At 45.0% G+C, this 20,146-nt stretch overlaps 1 protein-coding gene across 1 annotated transcript in view; it reads right to left on the bottom strand.

The window, feature by feature from the left end:
• Window positions 1-20,146, bottom strand: part of GFPT2 (glutamine-fructose-6-phosphate transaminase 2) — a 131,042-nt gene that overhangs the window by 19,949 nt on the left and 90,947 nt on the right. The window contains exons 14-18 of the mRNA XM_069652649.1: window positions 17,487-17,607; window positions 6,689-6,846; window positions 5,252-5,366; window positions 1,824-1,951; window positions 191-358 (exon numbers count right to left, since the gene is read on the bottom strand). Coding sequence (XP_069508750.1) covers window positions 191-358; window positions 1,824-1,951; window positions 5,252-5,366; window positions 6,689-6,846; window positions 17,487-17,607 — 690 coding nt within the window. The remainder of the gene's footprint in view (window positions 1-190; window positions 359-1,823; window positions 1,952-5,251; window positions 5,367-6,688; window positions 6,847-17,486; window positions 17,608-20,146) is intronic.

The following is a 20,146-nucleotide window of genomic DNA, read 5'->3' as shown; positions in this document are numbered from 1 at the left end:
TCCAAGGAGAAGGGGCATAGGTTACAGCAAGCAGTGGTATCATGATATTTAGGTAGACTTCTTACTGAGTCGGTTTGTAATTATTAAACTAATAAACTAATGCAAGACATTTCAGCCATCTAGTCTCAAAAGTAAAAACGGTCACAAAGAACTCCCTGTTGACGCTGACAGATGTTTTCAGAGCTCTCACCTGTCGCGCAGTGACCTGCTGGAGCGCATTCTGGCATTTTGTGAAGCACGGGTCCTTCATGATGATCATGATAACAGGCATGTACTTGTCAATTAAGGCCAAGGGCCCATGCTTAAGCTCCCCTGCCAGGATACCTTCAGAGTGCATGTAGGTGATTTCTTTAATTTTCTGAAAAGTAGTTTAATAGAAAAGATGTTACTATTGGCATCAGGACATCAACAACACATTTTAAAAAAAAGAACAAAATAATGATATAGTCTGTGTATTTGCTGTTTATTTAGATATTGTGAATGACATGGGTTCAGCGATTTAATATGATTAGGTGTCCCCATGAATTCAGTGTGCTCATGGGTAATCAACAAGGGTACCTATGAGGATGATTCGCAAGATCAATGGTACAATATGACACAATTGTGACAGTTAATTTCCTAGTGAAAGACCTGCTGGCAAGCTAGCTCAGTGAGTTAAGCGATTTGCCAAGGCACCTACGTTCTACCCGCACCACACAGGTTACACTAGCGGCAATGCCCTTCATCCTTCCAAGGCTAATACATTGGGACAATAATAACAACAGCTATTATTATGGTTCTTAGAAGCAGGGATCTGGCAGGAGGCACTATATAAGCATGAGATATTATATAGTTACTGAAGAAGTGAGAATTACATTTTAATAATGGCGCCAGTGCTAGAGGAAGTTAAAGCACATGTTTCCGTAAAGTAGGAATGTTGGTACCCTGCCTCTGAAGGGATCCAGACATTTACAGAAACATAATCTCTGAAGGTGGATGGAGGTGAAAAGGCGGTGCTGCGTTTCATTCCATTTATTGAGCGAAGAATGCAGACCTGCCTGTGGCCTCAGCGGGGGACAATCCATTTATGCCCATAAATGAAAATGGCTAGCAAGCAATACCGGTTGAATTAGGAGTAGGCGTGCAGTGATAACATTTGGTTTAGAAGAACCAATTAGCCGAATTAATTGAAATGAAGAATATTAATGGAGTATGCTTTCTCAATTTGGATTGTTGTGCCAGATCTGCTCACTTAACTGGTGAGCGTTTCGCACTCCAGCGCGCTTTTCCAAGGCTGATCATTCAATGTAACCATCTTTAAATATGCACATGAAGCAGCCTAGAGGTGTGATATGTGTAGTAGTGTGATGCACATAAGAAATTAGGGGGCAATGATGGAGACAGAAACTCTCCATCAATGACAGTGCCAGGGGAAACCTTGTATTCATGCACAGAATCATTGTATATATCCGTAGGGCAATGTTTGCCCTAGTGCTAATTGCAGTTGGACTGGTGCATATTTTTTATAATACTGCCCCAAAGGTTTCCGACCCATCAAATAATATTTAGCCACCCAGCTTGCTGGGGTATCCAGCACTGTCCATCACAATGGCGCCATTATGATATATAATGCTCTCAATTATTCCTTTAATTAAGCAGGTTATGAGCTGCCAGTCAATCTTAAACGGCCTAAATAAAGAAAATCTTGCATCCAATATTTGTGTGCAGACAGAATGAAGGTACCCCACACATCATGTTCGTCTTCAATTATGAAAAGCTGGGAATTCATAGAAGCCTATCTAGAGCCATACGAAACAGAAAACATGAAATTCACCAGGACTTACCAATGCACCTTCCAAACACGTGGCATAGTTGTACCCTCGCCCCATGACCAGCAGCGAGCGCTGTTTGTAGAGTTCATGTGCTAGGTCATTGATCTTCTCATCCAGAGACAGCACTTCTTTGATCATCTCTTTAAGGGTAAACACAAGAGGGCGAAGAGAGAAGTAAGGAGCCTTCCATAGAGTTCATCCATTCAAAAGCCTTGACCATCCTCTGACGGGCAGGAGGCGGGTGAATAACGGGGTGACTGCATAGGTCAGCCCCTGTGGTTGCTGGCAAAGAACTACCATTTCCTGGGTTGCTAATAGTAGTACATACTGTCATCAAACATGTGGTTTATAGAAGCTTTATAAACTCCACTCAAGGGCCGTACCAGGTTTTATGGGCCTTTAATTTGCTTGGACCTTTTCCTCAGTATTCAGGGCCCAAAATATTGAGTAGAGTCCTTGGTCAGTGTGCATATAGCTTAAGTAGCATTCGGGTTCCATTATAGACCTCATCTCAGCAAATCAGCGTGTTCGGAATGCAGTCTATAATCTAAGCTGCTTTCAAACTTTCCTATTTTAGCAGAACCTAAAAAGGTTCATTTTCCTTTTTATGCGCGAGTAGCTATAGACCTTAGGCGGGATCAGGAGTGCTTGGGATAATGACCCTTCCCCAATGTATAATTTGGGACCAGGTCATTACCCCATAATCATGAGCCCTTCATCAGTCTATAAGGCTTCTCAGAGATGACCCGCGGTCGCGGCAGACTTCCCCAGGTTTCATGTGGTTTCTGTGCATGGCGCCCATTTGACGCCCGCATCAAGCATTTCCCTTTATTAATGCCTAATCGCCTAATGCAATGTTACAGCAGAGGATTATGGGATCCTTAAGCAAATGCTGTGACATCGTGGAGGAGGGATAGCGCATCCTCATTGCCTTCCCCGCGTCTCCTAACATCTGTGGGAAGGCGACTGAGAGTGGGTGGTAGGACACCAGGTACTCTTTTTCCTCATTGGAGGGGTAGTTTGTTTATGCAATACATGGTTCGCTGGTGCCTCCCCTCTCCAACCACTACAATGCCTCAGCATGGTGATAGGGAATAGAAACGAGATGCAGGTGGGGCATACACACCGTAAAATTAAAGACGGGTAGCATTCAACTATGGGTTGTATGGCTCGGAGTGTCATAGGCAACTTGTCACTTGGAACGCCTCGGGGGAATACATCCATGTAGCTGACAGCTATCCAGCTATAATTCTATATGGTTCCTTTTTCTGAAGGCATTTGTAATAGGTGGGTCTTGTAGTGTAATGGTGGGTTATTTCTCCCTCCTCCCTTCACCTAACATGCCGGGTTAAAGGGAGTGATAACATTGTCACATGAGGTGTTTCAGGCACAGGTAATGTTTGTTTTTCTTTGGGGTAAAAAGAAACTTCAATTTGGGCAAAAAGAAGCAGAGTGTGTTATGGTGGATGTTTGAATGTGTTGCACCTAATGATGGGAAAATACTTTTGTGCAAGCAAAAATTGTATGTTTGACTATACACAAAGTGAAAAAAGAAACAAATACTTTTTAAACACTACAGATTGTTATAACGCATTGTTATTATTTTTCTAATTTAAAAAGCTTTTCCAAATGTTTCAAATTTGATGTTCATACTGTCTTAATTATAACAAGGTCAATTGACTATATATTAGTCTAATCAATGTTCAAGTACTTTTTTTATTTTAACACAGAGTGCTGCCAACATACATTGATTGGAAGGTTGGAATTACAATCCTTATGTATAATATGACGAGATCCCAAATCACTGTCTAAATGATCATGGATTGGTTTTGCTCATTCAACAGATGATGCTAACAAGTTAAGAATCAAGCATATAACGAATTGAGCGTGTACCACTAACACGAGTATTGGAGAGCAGGCATTTGGAAATGTATTTAGAGAGACGGCATAAATGCAGTACCCTGGGAAGAAAAGAGGCGTTGAGACCCATAGTTGAATGCTACGCATCTTTAATTTGACTTTTTGATGACTAAATTGACTTGGCAAATATTTTTCTACAACAGATTGCAAAGTGACTTAAAACATCTGTAAATCGGCTGATTCAAAACACTAATTTATTGTGACACATTTTGATTTGTGAATCAAAATTCAGTTCAGCTGTTTCACTTATCAATTAATATTTGTAACTACTGGATTCCTTTGTGCTTTGAGTACGTTTTCTTTTAGCACACTTTGGTTGTGACATTTAAATTAATTCGATTTTGGTTTTTGGGGGTGTTCTGAATAGGTGCAGCTGTTGTCATGATGCGAAAGAAATGTGTTAAGAGCGTCTATCACCTCTTAAGGCAAGTGGGCGTTACAAGGTGGCTACTTATAGATTGTTGGGCAATATGGAGCAGCCCTATGAAAGCCGTATGAGATAAACAAGGCCGATCGTTTAAAGGGTAGATAAGTAGATGAAAGTCCAGATTTGGCAAGATAATAAGATGTCCGACTTTGATCCTCCCCACAAACATTAATATTCTCTCATTGGATGTACACTTCAGGCTACAATTTATTTTGTAACACGTGGCAATGACAAGAACAGGGCTAATTTAATTTGATAGTTAAGATTAAGCTAAATGCTCAATATTCGTATAACCCAGTATAACACAATGATGACTGAACGCATCTAAGAAAACTAAAAAGTGATGGAGGAAATTGTGACATTTTTTAAAGGGAACAACCCCATCCAAATATATCTTGAAATATATCTTGACCCCCCAAAGCATTCTAGGTTACTTGTGTAAGGTTGCAGAAGGGCCTGGCTTAGCAGTTTGAGCTGGACTTTTCCCTTTGAAGGTGGGGTCAAGACTAATTTGCATACGGTTAGCCCCATCCTGTAATGGAACAGGAGTGGCAAGACAATGCTAATTAAGTTCTATCAGAGGAATTCCTATCGGATACGCCTCGACTCAAGTATTCACATCCATCTATTTTTGTTTTTCCCAGTGAGTTTTCCTAATTGGAAACGGTATACGCCTCTTCAATGAGGCCTAATGAAGGTGCGACGTGGTGTGTGTTTAGTTGTGTTTCCATGCAAAGGCAGCGCGGACAAGCACTTCGGTTTGGCCTACTCCCTTTGGAGTTGCAGCGATGACTGATTCGCTAATTGGGCTTGAGATGCGTGGGCTTAAGCATTTCCACCCATCACCCTTCTTTGGCTGTTCACATATGCTAGCCAGATGTATAAATTGCTTCTATAGTTTTTTGATGCATGTAAAGGTTATAGTCAAATGTTGTGTATTTGTAGCATTTCTGGAAAGCTCGCCAATACATCAAGATTAAGCTTTTGAAATGTTTTCTAGCTAGAATAGATTAAACCAGGACCTTTTCAATATTAGCTGCGTGATCCAAATTTACTCAACCAATAATAGATTGTGCTGTGGTTCTTAACATACCTGGCAAAGACTTAAGGCCACTTATGATCTCCTGCCTTCTGTTCTGCAGCGAAATACGATCTTCTGACATCATAAGTCCAAAGAGCACCAATGAGACAAACTGGCTGGTGTATGCCTGGAATACAACATTAAAAAAAACATATTACTCAGACACAACCTAAGCAGAGAATTAAAAAGTGGGCACATGCGCAAGATGTCAACTGTCTGACATCTGATAGCTATACAATGACTACAATAGTAAGCCCTTTGGGGGTCCCAGTCAGCCTAATGGAACATAAAGCAAATGTCCCACTTTTATAGAGAACACAATTTAAGAATCTGCATGGTTGGGATTGCACACACCTGTATGCATGTGTATTTGATCTAATGAGTCCCTAAAGAAAGTATTAAACAGTAGCTACATGTCCATGGCTTGTGCATGAGAACATTCAATAACAGGCTGCGAGCAGAGAGATGTAAGCACAGGGAAATGATGTGCCCCTCCATGACCTCACATTATGATTTTTAAAAAAACCCTAGCATTTGGGAGACCTCTGCCAGATGAAGGTAGCGCCTCTGGGAAGGCCTCTAAGTTGTGGTTGAGATTTTCAGAGCATGTGGTCTCAGTCTGAAAATCCCAATAAGACTTTCACGACCACAGACGGCTCCTCTGAGGGGCGGGAGCATCTGCACTAACTTGTATTAGTGGGTGATCTGAGAGGAGTCGGGTTAGTTGAAGCTAAGAAGGTTTTTTATTAGTTTGCAGTAATAATAACGAGCGATAAGGAGAATAATGGATGACAGGGGAATATTATTGAGGAGGGTGGTACCTTTGAAAATAGGGCCTTGTTTGCCCAGCGGTTTATATTATGGACTAACAATGTTTCATTGTGTGTCTATCTTTGGAATATCGTAATAAAAAAAAAAACTCATAAAAATGTTTAGAAACTGCAGTAACTTTTTGGAACATGAATAATATATGCATTATGTTTTGGAACAGTTACGCTCTCATTATGACATTTAAATCTAACAGCAAACAAGTAATAACTGTATCTTCTTTATCAATTCATTCGTGTGATGTGTTTATTGTTCTCAGCATAGACGTATGGCAACAGTGTGCTGTACAAGTCGTAAATTCAGCAAATCGTCAAACTGATCAATCTAGCGTAGACAGAGAGAAAGGACATGTGGAACAAACCACTGGACTGAACAGCTTCCCAGCTCTGTTTCTCAAATGCTGATTCTTAGAGGGACCTTTACCTAAAGGGGATTCCCCCAGCTTCAACTTATGGGGAAAATACCAAAAAATACAACCGTGGGATTCCTACGATGTATGCGAAATAACGCCTATTTATAAGGCAGGTCAAAGTCTCATCCTCTGATACCAAGAATGACTTTGTCTTAAGTATTATTACTATTGTTGCTGTCTCATTTAGTGTTCTCAATTTGATTGCAAACCTTTGTGCTTGCTACGCCAATTTCCGGCCCGGCATTGATATGCATGCCGCAGTCGGTTTCTCTGGATATTGAACTTCCTACAGTGTTCGTTACACCACACGTCAAAGCGCCCCGGTCCTTGCAGTACCGCAGAGCCATCAGGGTGTCTGCCGTTTCACCTACAATACAAGACAACATTGTCATGCAGCCAACGTTTACGTTCAAATACAATGTAAACATTTAAATTGGTTATATGTGCAAAAGGAGACAAGCATATAAGGATTTTTTTTTATTTTTTTATCAATTAGTGCCTATGAGTTATATAACTTTTTACAAAGAAAAGTGTAAAAAGCTGGATTTAAGGAATAAACTCAGCAGTTCAAATTATCTCCAACACATGCACCCACGATGCATGCATGCATTGACCCGGATGCGTACACATGCACACACACATCAAATATTTTTTGTATGTATCTTTTCATTATTTGGATTGACATTATGTATAAAAGAGTTTGACAAAGAAACAAAGTTTAAAGGAGATAACCTGAAGCAATGTGAGACCAAAGTAAGCATGTATTGAATCCCAGATAGGCAAAAAGAAAATAGCATATTATATTCACAAATCCACTGGGTGGGTACTGGTCTATAATGAAGACATAACAATTTGTGAGCAAAGTAAAAAAGGCATGCCTTTTTTTTTAAGAACAATTCTGCATGAACTTGAGTTCACCAAGGGACTTCAGAAGGTGGAGGGGCCTCGGCGGGAGAATAACATTCTGTCACATTATGTTAAGACTGGAAAAGGAGAGGGGCATGTTATGAGAGGCATCCAGTGATATATTCGCTGGAAAAAAACCTTGAGGGTGAAGTGATATTTTTTTGAAGGCACTATCCAACACATTCCCGCAAATATTCTAGGACTGGAGTTTGTTTATATAATTGCACCAGTCCTAAAATATTTTGGGGAGGATGTTAAGTGCCTTTAAAAAAATATAGAGTCACCCTCTGTGTTATCTCCAGTGATTATATCACATATAACCGGTATAAGAACAGCATCAGGTCACAATATGAGACTCGAGAAGGGAGAGGGTCACGGACGGGGAATGAGATTTGAATATCATTAATCTAAGAGCATGGCCAGTGAGAACCCAAGATAGCTGATTAGTGTTGAGCACAGCACACCACCTCTGGATTTCTCACCCACCCTGGACCTGTCAGCAGCTTTCGGCTTGGTGGACCACAACATCCTATGTAGCCACCTGAACTCAGCCGCCCACTTTTCCATTGAGGCCATAACGTGGATACAATCTTTCCTTAGTGACTGAACCATGAGGGTCTTCTCACTATCTGCAGCCACGGACCCCATCCCCCTCACTTGCAGGGTGCCCCAGGGCTCTTGTGTCTCAAAAGCCCTGTATAACATATTCACCAAGCCACTGTTTGATGTGTTAGACCATCTGGGTATCACCTACACTAATTACGCAGCTGATACCCAGATCCTCCTATCACTCAGCGGTGACTACTGCAAGGATTCAGCACTGGTGAATAGAGTTTACAGAATCGTTCAGACATGGATGGCCAGTCACGGCCTCTCTCTGAACGACGACAAAATAGAGCTTCTCATCCTGGGAGCCACATCTCTCCTTACTAGACTTGGCACAAACCACTCATTATTCACTATTGATGGAAACCTTATCAAGGTTGCCAAAGAAGTAAAAACATTAGGTTTTTACTTAGACTCTAGCATTCACAAAACAGGTAAATTCCCTAGCCTCCTCGACAGCATACACATGCAAACTAATTAGAGCTGGCAAACACTTCCTCTCATCCAACAGCTGCTTAACCCTAGCTAGAGCCTTCATCTTATCTAGACTAGACTATTGCAATGCACTATACATCGGAGCAAATAAATATATTACCAACAAGATTCAGATACTCCAAAGTAAGCCCTTAGAGCTGCACTTAATATCTCTAGGAAAGAACACATTTCTGAAACTAGAAGAAAATGTAAGTGGCTTGATACACTTGTGTATAGGCGCGTTATAAATGCCATATCATATCATATCTTCACTCTGGAGAAAATCAAACTGAAAACTGCCTCCCTCATCCACAAAAGCCTAAACAACAAGGCACCACGCTATCTAACAGAAAGATTCTCCAGAAAAACCTCTACTAGACCCACAAGACTAGTTAACTCCAACTGCCTTCAAGTGCCTCGCTTTAAGCTATCCACGATTGGGGGGACCAGTTTCCCAGTTAAACCGGCCCAACTCTGGAAGTCGCTACCTACCAAACTCAGAATGGACCAAATTTAGACAAAATATGACCAGTTGGCTCCTAGAGAATACTAACGAATGAACCTGTAGTTCTCAGACACACGTGTAAATATTTGTATATTTCTTCTGCATATTGCTTTGCTTATTTTCTCCCTACCACTGCCCATGTATCATACACCAATAATTACTAGATTAGATGTTTTGCCATCACTTTTTTTGCCATTACTTGTAACTATTGCATCCTATGTACTAAGCTGTATGACTTCTTACTGCTCGCGCCCTGATACCGTTGAGTCTGGCGCGCATAATAAATATCAAACAAAAAAAAACAAACCTGGTATTGCAGCGGTGATGGGGGAGGGCGGTAGGTGGGGGGAAGACCTAGAGCAGCAAACAGAGGTACTGGTAGTCACACTGCTCTCCAAGAAAATGTATGAACCAACCACGGACCCGCACAGGTCCAAATGGAAGAACCGCATGGTGACTGTTTTGGGACCGCACTTCCAGGCTATAGTTGGCGCGTTACGTGCTTGGCGGAGTGAAGCTATGCAGTGGTGAAGAGCAGGGATATGCCATGGCCTAGAATAACCCTGCAGTGTACTTAAGATTTGGCCAGAGGTCTGGAAATGGGAGTGCGCCATGAAGGTGGAACTCTGAAGTAAGGGATGCCCTCTGCATGGAGGGTGGTGGCAGGAGGAAAATCCTCTCTCTCTCTCTCTCTCTCTCTCTCTCTCTCATGCAAACTGTAAAGGGGTGGAAGCATGCACATCGAAGAAGTCATTTGAGAGGGTAAGATGTTCCTGAGACACACTGTGGTGAGAGATGGGGCAGGTGTGTGGGGTGGCAGAGCAAGGAAGAGGGCATGTTGGGAAGCAATGTACCAGGGCTCTGCACCTCTCACTGGGGAGCCCGTGTGGTTGCCGGGGTGGCCCTCCATCTGTGCCTGCCCTCCAGAGGCAGGCAGCAGACAATGTCAGAACCGTACCAAAACTCTGTGCTTTTGTTCAGAAGAACAAGGCACCTGCCTCCCTGCTTGCCCTTGGGGCAGAAAAGCATGCACTAGAGTTGAATTGCCCTTCCTGATGGAAGTGCTTGGGGTCTGGGAAATGTCGTACTTATGCTAATTATGGGCATTTACGCCAATGGCATAGATACAATAACCCTTCTCAGTTTTCCACTTATTGAAAGCACGAGTCAAGGCTGCCCCTTTTCCTCTCTCCTCTGAATGCAGTGCGGCCGCCAAGAGACTCCAACCAGGGACCTACAAGATTGCAAATTTGTGCCACTATATACAATAAAGCACTAAGCTCCACCCCTTTTACCTCTCTCCTCGTCACCATGGTTGTAGAGCCACTGGTGGTGAAGAAAGGGCACAACCGGCTAATCAATTGCCTATCTGATAGTGGTCAGGAGTGTAGGCGTTGGGCCTCATTACAACTCAGGCGGTAAGGGGTTTACGGCGCCGTAAACAGCGCCGACCCTTACCGCCTGAGTACGAGGTCCCTTAGCGCCATGGCGGATTTAACACCTGCTTTTAGCAGGTGTTAAAATCCATGGCGCTAAGGGACCATGGAGTTAATTACGCCACCGTAATTTACGGTGGCGTAATTAACGCCTTCCCCACTCCCATTATGCCCTATGGGGCAAAACTGGGAATGGGGAAGGGTAAATGGGGATTGGGGACTTACCGCCCCGCCAAACTCGGAATGGGGCGGTAAGTCCGCCAACCACCATGGCGTAAACGTAGTTTACGCCATGGTGGTAAAGTCACGGCCCAGGCGGTAACTTACCGCCTGGGTCGTAATGAGGCCCTTTGTCTCGTCGCTGATGAACGCTAGTTACGCTACTGCACCAAATGGCTCACTCACACCACTGCTTTCAGAATTCAATATTTACCCTAGCAGTGTCTCACTTTAAAATCAACCTTTGCTAACCCAAGTTTTGAACTTTTGCTCGCATTAAGCATGGCTATAGAACTAAACATGTGCTTTCTGTGTCTTTGTAATATGCGTAGATGACGAGGGGTCTGCCAGGTTTGGTAATGTCTTGAGATGGGAGAATTGCTGCCCTCCCAATGAAAGGGAACCTCTTACTGCCTCTTCCTGGCGCTATTCCGCCTAGGAGACTTCAAGACCTATGAAAAGGCATGTCTAGATAGGGCTATTGCAAGCCATAAACATCCTGAAACAACGGCTGTGGCGCGGGGTGGTGCGGCGGCAGGGACGGTCTAATCGGTTCAGATGTCCCAAGCTGCAGAGCTGTCATATTTTGTCAATTGGATTAGTCCACGCTCTGAGAAAATGCCATTTCAAGAAACCTCCAGAGGTGGCTATTGTAGGCGACAGAGGCCCTGTGCTGGTTACACAGTCGGCTGTCATACAAGGCTTACCGCTTTCCCTTCTCCTACCACACTTATCCTGGAGAATCCTGACTTCACACCGGGATACCACATGCTGGAGTGGAGGGTTTGGGGTGTTTCTCACCTCTTTCAGTGGTAGGTGATTATGCCTTTTGAACAGGGAAGAAATTAGCTATTTTCAGTTCCGTCCGAGGATCAGGAGGGAAGCCATGAAACAACTCACTCTACTTGAAAAATGGTATTCCATGTGGCAGAGAGGCCTGGTCTCCAAGTTGTATAAAATGCTAATGACTTGCAGGTCTACACCTCAGAGTGCTGTGTCTCAGCTTGCCGATGAAGACTGTCAAGTGCATTCAGTGAGTGCTTCCTCTGCATGAGCTTGCCGAGACACTTCATGCACTTGACTTTTCAGAACTCTTGCAACCACCCTCTTTTTGAAAATCCATTGCTGTGCAGTATCTGGCAGCCTTCACATTTATTACCAGAAAAGGTTCACCTCACAAACAATGCTGGTTAGGCTGAACCCCCTAAAGTGTAATGTGCGCGTCTTGTTGGATGTGTAGAGGGAAATATGTGTTTAGGCACTTTGAGCCCGATTGGTGGCCTGGGGAATTTTTCTTGAGGATAACCTCCAGTGGCAAATATCATGAATGCCGTGGTACTCAGAGGGCCCAGCCTCCTTGCTTCCATCGTGATGGTAAAAGTAAGGGATTTAGTGAAAAATCACCAGCGGTATTCTAGTAAAACTGCACCCATCAAGTAAAATGTTTAACGATTTCCGTTCCAATGGTTTATGTACAGCAGAGGATCTTAACGCCAGTGTGCATTTTGTTTAAATACACAAAAGGGAAAAATCTGACTTTTATGTATTATATTCTAAGGTTGGTGAGAAGATGGGATCCAGGGATGTCCACGGATTCACCCGCTAACAATGACCCAGCAGGAAGTGTTCCCTGTATTGAAGGGAGTGCATGGTGGCTCTCCTCCTTGTACTGTGGTGGCGTTCCATGTAACGTGATGGGCACTAAAGCAGGCGGCACTAAAATCCTAACTGTTTAAACCCTACCGCTACACCTACATGGAAGATCTCATTCTTGTGTCCTTTCGCCCTGGTCAACAATTATCATGCCATTTGCATTACTTGATGACAGAGGCGTAGACAGGGTAGAACTGGAGGATCTTGAATTCTGCTGATATTAATTTGAGAAAACCTCTTTTTGCGTTTAGAAAAGGGAAGAGTCTGGCACAGAAGCTCACCAGAGCCAACAGATTACCATTACAACATAACTTGGTTAGGGATGTCAACTTCCAACCAGTGGTAGGGCATTATCCCTGTACCACTTGTACGGCCTGTAGATTTTCAAAAAAGACTACACATTTTGTTAATGAAGGCAGAAAATGTCACTTGCGCACATTCACCACTTGTAAAAGTAAGAATGTGGTGTATGCCATTCAGTGCCTGTGTCACTTGCTTTATATAGGTAAGACCTCCAGGGAGATACATGTTCGTATCAATGAACATTGCTCCAAGATTAGGATGCGCTGTCTCACTGCCCCATTGGTATCTCATTTTTTACAGCAGGGTCATGTCGCAGACTCATTAAGCTGGTTTTGCATTGCAAAAATTTCAGCAAGTGGTCACGTGCAAACAACCAACAAACTAGCAGACAAAGAACAAATGTGGATTGTTTTGGTGTACACCGTATAGTATGCCTGTTTAATCTATTTCTTATTTTGGAATTGCACCATTGGCCAAAATAGCTTGTACACCTTTTTGGAATATCTGTACTTGCAATTTCCGTTTTTTCAATTGAGCAACTGTACCAGACATTCAGACAATTGTCTAAAATTGTACCGAGCCGTGGTTCCAGTCTACCATTGATACACTTGGAGCTTTAAACTAGTCTTTCTTTTTTCATGCTTGCCGGGCTTGACTCTTTCGCGCGTAGGCTACACATCTCTACGCGGTGAAGCATGGTCACGTGATGCGTCTCTCTCACGTGATTTATGTCACGGGCAGAGATCCGTCTAGTGGACCTTCTACCCATAACACAGTGCGGTGAGCGTACCGCGCTCCGTGAGCGGGCCGTTCGAATTCACTACAGCTTCCCCCCCTCTCCCTTTTTCTGTCCACGCATCGATTACTGAGTAAGTTCGAATGTTCGTGTGACAGTCATTAGGCGGTGAATTGTTTACATAACGTGCAGGTGCTCAGAACATATATGCCAGCATTTCGAGGGGTCTACTATGACCGTCAGACCTGCTATAGTAATTCACTAGCTGCCATGCCTTAAGCAGTTCTGCTCTGGGGTTTCTCGGCCTCCGTGGTTTTCTAGACGGTCACGGCATTGATTGCCCTAGTATATAGACATTTGTTTCCAAGTCTACAATAGGGGCATGTGGGTTTTTTGCTTCAGGAAGACTTTCGCATTCCTCATGTTTTAACTACCCATGGCTACAGTACAATGTTCTTGCCTTATATATAAAACAAATGTGTGGACATGGACCGCGCTAATAGTAATATTACCATCTGCTCTACAGCTTATTTAGCAATCCTTTGCTGATATGATCTCTTCTACTGTACCCATAACCCAGGAGGTCATTCCAGCATATTTACTACTGTTGGGTGCCATTAAGAGCAGTCCTCCTTCATTGGCATGTAACAATTCTCTTTCACAGTAAGCCTTTTCTGTGTAATGTAGAACTCCTTTTGGCCTCATTTGTGGTGAAACCGTTTTTCAGTTCTTGAATAGCTGCAGCCCCTTGTGGGTACAGATTCCAGTCTAGAGACCTTCTCTTTCATCGTCTACGTGATTGGTTCATTATTCGAGGTTAGTGTGGCTCATTATTAATTAGCCTTCTTGGACTCCATTTAATGGTCTTATCAGTCACCCTATTTGGTCTGGTGCTTGTGTTTCTCCCCCCTTTTTGGCCTTGCTATGGTGTCTCCCATTTATCTCTGCTCGCTTGCACACTTTACGGGGTAGGCTCCTCTGCGTCTGGCCCTTCTAAATATATCTCTGCTACTGGTATGTACTCTTGACTCTGCTTGATTTCCCCGGCACCTAACCATTTCACATTTATTCTAATGATTTGTAATAGGTGACACATGGTGGCTACACAATATATTTATAACTGTTGGTTTTGTTTTATGAGATGGGGCACTGCCGCATATTTATGCAGTAATGCTCCTCTCTTGCAGTCTTTCGTCCCATATCTCCTAATGAAGACGTTGTGCAATATACATTCTACGTCAAAACTGGTTGAGCTTTTTCTTCATGGATGTGATCTACACAACACCTTTACTTTTAGATCCACCCTCACGATAGATTGTTTTAATTATTTCTATTGTATGGTATTCAATTTCTAAACTTTCAAATAACTAGACGGGATGTGGAGATTGTACTCACTCCCGATTGTGTATCAATTGTGTTATTTTTAGCTATTGTTGTTTGGATGAATGTCACTATGAATGTTGTATGGTCTGAATGCTGCACTATGAATGGTTCTGATGATGGACTCATTTTAGCCATGTGTTATGTTTACCAATGCTGCTGTGTTATGCAATAATATGGTTCTTAAAGTATTGTGTCATTGATTAACTATTTCGTAAATTTATGTATCATGGTTAATAAAAATTGATATATTTTTCTAAGCAACATAGTTTTGCTCTCTGGACATTTTTTCCAGATGTGTGTGGTACAATAATACTCTGGTTCAGGGTATAGAGTTTCCCTGCTTCTTTCTGGTTTTGTAGACAGGGTTGGGCCTGAGTGGACAAGGCCCACCCAAAATCTGTAAATGCCCACTCAGCAGTGCTGAGTGGCAGATGGTAATGTTGCTGCAGTGGACCCAACTACATCAGCTTCAGGCCTCAGCAGTGCCGTGTGGCCATTTACAGATGTCAATGTCGCTGCAGTGGACCCAACTACATCAGCTTCAGGCCTCAGCAGCGCAGTGTGGGCATTTACAGATGGTAATGTCGCTGCAGTGGACACAGCTACATCAGCTTCAGGCCTCAGCAGCGCCGTGTGGCCATTTACAGATGGTAATGTCACTGCAGTTGACCCAGCTACATCAGCTTCAGGCCTCAGCAGTGCCGTGTGGCCATTTACAGATGTCAATGTCGCTGCAGTGGACCCAACTACATCAGCTTCAGGCCTCAGCAGCGCAGTGTGGGCATTTACAGATGGTAATGTCGCTGCAGTGGACACAGCTACATCAGCTTCAGGCCTCAGCAGCGCCGTGTGGGCATTTACAGATGTCAATGTCGCTGCAGTGGACCCAACTACATCAGCTTCAGGCCTCAGCAGCGCAGTGTGGGCATTTACAGATGGTAATGTCGCTGCAGTGGACACAGCTACATCAGCTTCAGGCCTCAGCAGCGCTGTGTGGGCATTTACAGATGTCAATGTCACTGCAGTGGACCCAACTTCATCAGCTTCAGGCCTCAGCAGCGCCGTGTGGCCATTTACAGATGGTAATGTCACTGCAGTTGACCCAGCTACATTAGCTTCAGGCCTCAGCAGCGCCGTGTGGGCATTTGCAGATGTCAATGTCGCGGCAGTGGACCCAACTAAATCAGCTTCAGGCCTCAGCAGCGCTGTGTGGGCATTTACAGATGTCAATGTCGCTGCAGTGGACCCAACTACATTAGCTTCAGGCCTCAGCAGCGCCATGTGGGCATTTACAGATGTCAGTGTCGCTGCAGTGGACCCAGCTACATCAGCTTCAGGCTTCAGCAGCGCCGTGTGGGCATTTACAGATGTCAGTGTCGCTGCAGTGGACCCAGCTACATCAGCTTCAGGCTTCAGCAGCGCCGTGTGGCCATTTACAGATGGTAATGTCGCTGCAGTTGACCCAGCTACATCAGCTTCAGGCCTCAGCAGCGCCGTGTGGCCATTTACAGATGTCAATGTCGCTGCAGTGGACCCAACTACATCAGCTTCAGGCCTCAGCAGCGCCGTGTGGGCATTTACAGATGTCAATGTCGCTGCAGTGGACCCAACTACATCAGCTTCAGGCCTCAGCAGCGCAGTGTGGGCATTTACAGATGGTAATGTCGCTGCAGTGGACCCAGCTACATCAGCTTCAGGCCTCAGCAGCGCAGTGTGGGCATTTACAGATGGTAATGTCGCTGCAGTGGACACAGCTACATCAGCTTCAGGCCTCAGCAGCGCAGTGTGGGCATTTACAGATGGTAATGTCGCTGCAGTGGACACAGCTACATCAGCTTCAGGCCTCAGCAGCGCAGTGTGGGCATTTACAGATGGTAATGTCGCTGCAGTGGACACAGCTACATCAGCTTCAGGCCTCAGCAGCGCTGTGTGGGCATTTACAGATGGTAATGTCACTGCAGTGGACCCAACTTCATCAGCTTCAGGCCTCAGCAGCGCCCTGTGGCCATTTACAGATGGTAATGTCACTCCGGTGGACCCAAATACATCAGCTTCAGGCCTCAGCAGCGCCGTGTAGCCATTTACAGATGGTAATGTCACTGCGGTGGACCCAACTACATCAGCTTCAGGCCTCAACAGCGCCGTGTGGCCATTTACAGATGTCAATGTCACTGCGGTGGACCCAACTACATCAGCTTCAGGCCTCAGCAGCGCCGTGTGGCCATTTACAGATGGTAATGTCACTGCGGTGGACCCCGCTACATTAGCTTCAGGCCTCAGCAGCGCCGTTTGGGCATTTACAGATGTCAATGTCACTGCAGTGGACCCAACTACATTAGCTTCAGGCCTCAGAAGCGCTGTGTGGCCATTTACAGATGTCAGTGTCACTGTAGTGGACCCAGCTACATCAGCTTCAGGCCTCGGCAGCGCCGTGTGGGCATTTACAGATGTCAATGTCACTGCAGTGGACCCAACTACATCAGCTGTGGGCATTTACAGATGTCAATGTCACTGCAGTGGAACCAACTACATTAGCTTCAGGCCTCAGCAGCGCCGTGTGGGCATTTACAGATGTCAATGTCACTGCAGTGGACCCAACTACATTAGCTTCAGGCCTCACTTGTTAGAAAATCCTGGGATACTTGCTGTGCTCTCGACCGTCTGGTAAAGTTTGCAATTAACGCCTGTCGCTGTGTTGAGCACTCTGTTTCCCCAGAGGATTAGGGGTGGACCATAAAAATACCCCAAATAAAATTAATCTAAGATGAAAAGCCACATTTGCTCACCTGACTGACTTATGAAAAAGCACACGTCATCTCTGAACACTGGAGTGCTTCTGTCCAGGAAATCACTGGCCAGTTCCACCATTACAGGCAGCTCAGTTAGTTCTTCCAGGACCTGTCGAGTCTAGATGTGAAATAAGTGATAAAGTCATAAGCTACATTTTACATATCTGAAATGCATTATTCAGTGTGTGTGCAAATGTGAGTCCATGCACTTTGCAGAACATATTTTATTATCATTCTCTCTTCTTGATATAGAGATTGGCAACACGAGGGATAAGCCTAAGGGCACTTCCTCCCACCAGCGTACACAACTTTACATCTTTCTCTCTCTGGCTATGCAGTGGGACCTCACCCACTGAGCTGGCTTCTATTGGTTAGATGGCCACTTGTCCTGTTCTCTCCAGTAAACCCTTTGACCCACAAACCATCAGACATAGTGCATGGATAACTTGCTAATGCTCTCTTCTCAACCTCGCCCTTTCTAATGCAATCTTCCACAGATACTCCAAGGTAGCCACTGTTCCACCCATCCCGAAGAAGCCCTCTGATGACCCACGCTGCCTGCCTAGCTACCAGGCTGTCTTGCTTCTCCCTACGACTGTAAACAACAGCACATCAGTTACTTGAAAGCGAATGGACTTGGTGAGCTCCTTCAGCCTGGGTTCTGCAGCAGAAAGGGGCGTGGATCATGTCTCCAACTTTTCCACCTCTGCCTGTCACCTCAATCTCTCCTCCATCTTCTTTCTCCCAGACCTCACTGCAGCCTTCAACACTATGTTGAAGAGATCCATTACCTCCGTCTAGTCCTTTCTAACCTCAGTTTTCAGGATATTGCCCTTATCTCGCTCTCATTGCTGTGATAGAATCTTTACCGCCTCTGGAATGCAGGAATCCCTGATGCCACCTCTCACAAAATCCACCCCCCCACGACACTGTCCTCGGCCCACTACTCTGCACCTTCCACACCTCCATGGCCCTCATTCCGAGTTGGGCGCAAAGGGATACCGGGCACCGTTAAGGACAACAGTGCTGGTAATCCCTTTGCGCCCTATTCTGAGGGCCCTTAGCAGGTCCCGCTATGGGTGCCGGGTTTTACCAGGCGGCCTTAGCGGGAGCTGCAAAGGGACCTGCAAAGGGACCAGAGAGCAAATTACGGTACCGCAAATTGCTCCCTCCCCATTCCCATTCGAGCCCTATGGGTTTGGTGAATGGGGACTTACCGGTCCTGCCAAGGTCGGACTGGACCGGTAAGTCCCCCTTTCACCAGACCGGAGCCGGAACCGGTATTGGAGGTAGTCATGGCGCTAATAGCGCCATGACTACCTCCAAACTCGGAATGAGGGCCATCTCTTTCTTGGGTCTTCCTGCTCCTGCTTGCAGGTGGCATGCACAGGTTCTTTTTGCTTCCCTGCCTATACGCCAGACCTGTACTCAAAGATCTGGCTGCATCCTGTTTTTTTCCACAACTGTAAGGCACTTTTCTGTCTTACGCTCAACTTCTCTAAGACTAAAGAATATCCAGGGTATCCCACACCGCCACCCCTCACCAAAATCTTGTACCCTCACCTTCTCACACCCCCCAAGGGCTTGCAATCGGGGAGCCCTCTTTGGCAGCAATCGGCAGCCCATACAATACAGAGCCCTCCACTCTAGTAAATGGTTTCATGTTTTTGTCACTCGCCAACCCTGTGCATCCTTCCCTTGCCCCCCCCCCCCCCCCCAGCACTGGAACTTCCTACCCCCTGAAACCAAACGTGCCACCAACATTTAAGTATATTTAAGGGGACTTGGAGATTTGGCTATGCCCATTGGACAATTTGGGTTTGTGGGAGGTACCAAGGGCACAGGCAGATGTCATGCTCACTGGTTATGGCCCCAGGAAATGGCCACTCGGGCACAATGAGAAGCACAGGGCCTGGCCAAGGACCATGCCTAGGGTAGAGTGTTCCCTGTGCATGGTCACACTGGTTGTGTAGGAGGAGCCTGGGGCATGCGCAAAAGCCCTAGGTGCAGTGTCCATTGGCCATGGCCAGAGATCATGCTCATTGGTCAGAAAGAGTGGCAAAGAGGTGCCTGCCTATTGGAAGCTCATATGTTATGCACCAAGCACAATGTCCACTGAGCAAGGCCACAAGCCATGCCCAGTAGATGAAATGGGTGGCGTATAGGAGACTGGAACATGGCGGTCGGCCCTGCCCCAGGCAAAGTGCACACTGAGTGTATCGTGGGTTCTGTGGCCATGTTAGCCTGTTCAGTAAAAGAACTTTGTTAAGTCCAGTTATGCTTAGCCATCTGCGATAAAAAAAAACATAAAACATTACTGAAAAATATTTTGAAGAAATATTATGGTTGCAGTGTAAACCCAGTGCAACTAAACCCTGCATACTCGTCAGCGATGACTCAACCACGACCCAGCTCAAGATAAGCACACACATGCTTCAGTGTGATAATACCAGATACATTAATATTGTTAATGTAACAATACCAATCCACAGAAAAATAGGTCCCACTTATTCTAAGTTTGGGCAATTCACTTATTTAACTCCAGTCCCAGCATATTGTGAGAAGTGCTGGATTGTGGTCCTGGATGAAGCTGAACATGCATTGGGCCTCACTTTGAGTTTGCCAGTAAATCTGCCCAACTAGTTCACCGGTCCTGC

The sequence above is a fragment of the Ambystoma mexicanum genome, chromosome 3p (assembly GCF_040938575.1).
Source record: "Ambystoma mexicanum isolate Mex_15411 chromosome 3p, UKY_AmexF1_1, whole genome shotgun sequence".
NCBI classification, from domain to species: Eukaryota; Metazoa; Chordata; class Amphibia; order Caudata; family Ambystomatidae; genus Ambystoma; species Ambystoma mexicanum.
This window is presented reverse-complemented; position numbering and strand designations above follow the sequence as displayed.